The sequence below is a fragment of the Ananas comosus genome, unplaced genomic scaffold (genome assembly GCF_001540865.1).
Source record: "Ananas comosus cultivar F153 unplaced genomic scaffold, ASM154086v1, whole genome shotgun sequence".
NCBI classification, from domain to species: domain Eukaryota; kingdom Viridiplantae; phylum Streptophyta; class Magnoliopsida; order Poales; family Bromeliaceae; genus Ananas; species Ananas comosus.
This window is the reverse complement of record NW_017890874.1, coordinates 30,207-31,456: the sequence shown is the minus strand read 5'-3', so window position 1 is coordinate 31,456 and position 1,250 is coordinate 30,207. Positions and strand designations below refer to the sequence as shown.

Sequence of the window (1,250 nt, the reverse complement as noted above, 5' to 3'; positions counted from 1 at the left end):
TCTCATACTCAAAAATCTCACTGGGTATCGTGCCAGTGAATTGATTATACGAAAGCACAAGCTCTTCAAAGACCGCAACTCTTCTACCGTCGATGACGAAAGTGGGGATGGTTCCCATCAATAAATTTGAGCTAAGATTCAAGCTTTTCAATTTGGATAAGGAACTCAACTGGGTTCCCACAGCTCCTTCTAGTAAGTTGTGGGACAAGTCCAGAGTCTCCAAACTTGCAAAGCTCGAGAAATTACGAACCGGGCCACCAAAATAATTGAAGCTGAGATCGAGGGACTTCAACCCGGAGAGGCCGGTGCAATTGGAGAAAAACGAATCAGGTATCGTGGCTATGTTGTTTAGCGAGAAGTCGAGGTACTGTAAGGTGTCGAGGCGACAAAGAATGCTAAAGAAGTCACTAACATCAGCGCCAGTGGAGAGACCGAGATAGGAGAGGGAGAGGCCGGTCACGACGGTCGAGGGGCCGGCGGAGCAAGTGACCCTCTCCCAAAGGCAAGGATTTGGGTCACTGGTGTTCCACTCACTCATAGAATAAGGAGAGAGGCTCTTGGAGAGATTTACCATGATGTTTAGTTGGTCATGGTTGAGTTGGAACGGTGAGGCCATAGACTTATCAACAAACAAGGAGTAATTTAAGAAGGAGAACAGCAAGGAGAAGGAGATAAAGAGATGTGCATACCTCTCCATTCCTTCTATTATATCTTTTATGGGGTATCCACCTTTTCTTCTTCTTAGTTCCTATCTATATTTCCACAACCTCTCTCCCTCTCTCTCTTTTTATAAAAATAAAAATAAATTGAAATGGGTTAGAGAGAGTGAGAGAAGCAAAGACTTGTTATAGGCAAGAGGAGTTTCGTAGTCTGTGTTGACCAAGTTGACCGACCTAATACAGTGTGGATTATTAGTCTTTGAGAGTAGGAACTATGGAAATTAACTTGTGTACCTTTCTAAGGTACCCCAGTTGTCATAGATAATAAAGACTAAACTTGTGTAGACATCCACGATGAATGTAGATATTAGAGATGCCATTTTCTGTCAATTTAAGCTTTGAGAGTAATTGATTGTTTCACATACTATTAGAATAGAAAATTCAGAGTTTGAATACTTTTGAGTCTCTTTATATTTTCTCTTGAAATCTCGAGTCTTAAAAAAGGAATATTGTATAAAGTGCCTATCAAAAAGTATTGGTCTTAAAAAAATGATATTATTTTCTAGCAGCTTATGCTTTTAGACTAATTAG

The 1,250-nt window shown here is 40.4% G+C and overlaps 1 protein-coding gene across 1 annotated transcript; it reads right to left on the bottom strand.

The window, feature by feature from the left end:
* Positions 1-21: 21 nt before the first annotated feature.
* Positions 22-697, bottom strand: LOC109704363 (probable inactive leucine-rich repeat receptor-like protein kinase At1g66830; the record flags this gene model as incomplete). The annotated part of the gene is made up of 1 exon (XM_020225117.1): positions 22-697. A coding segment is annotated over exon 1 (676 nt), but the record flags the coding sequence as incomplete, so codon positions are not given.
* Positions 698-1,250: the final 553 nt, after the last annotated feature.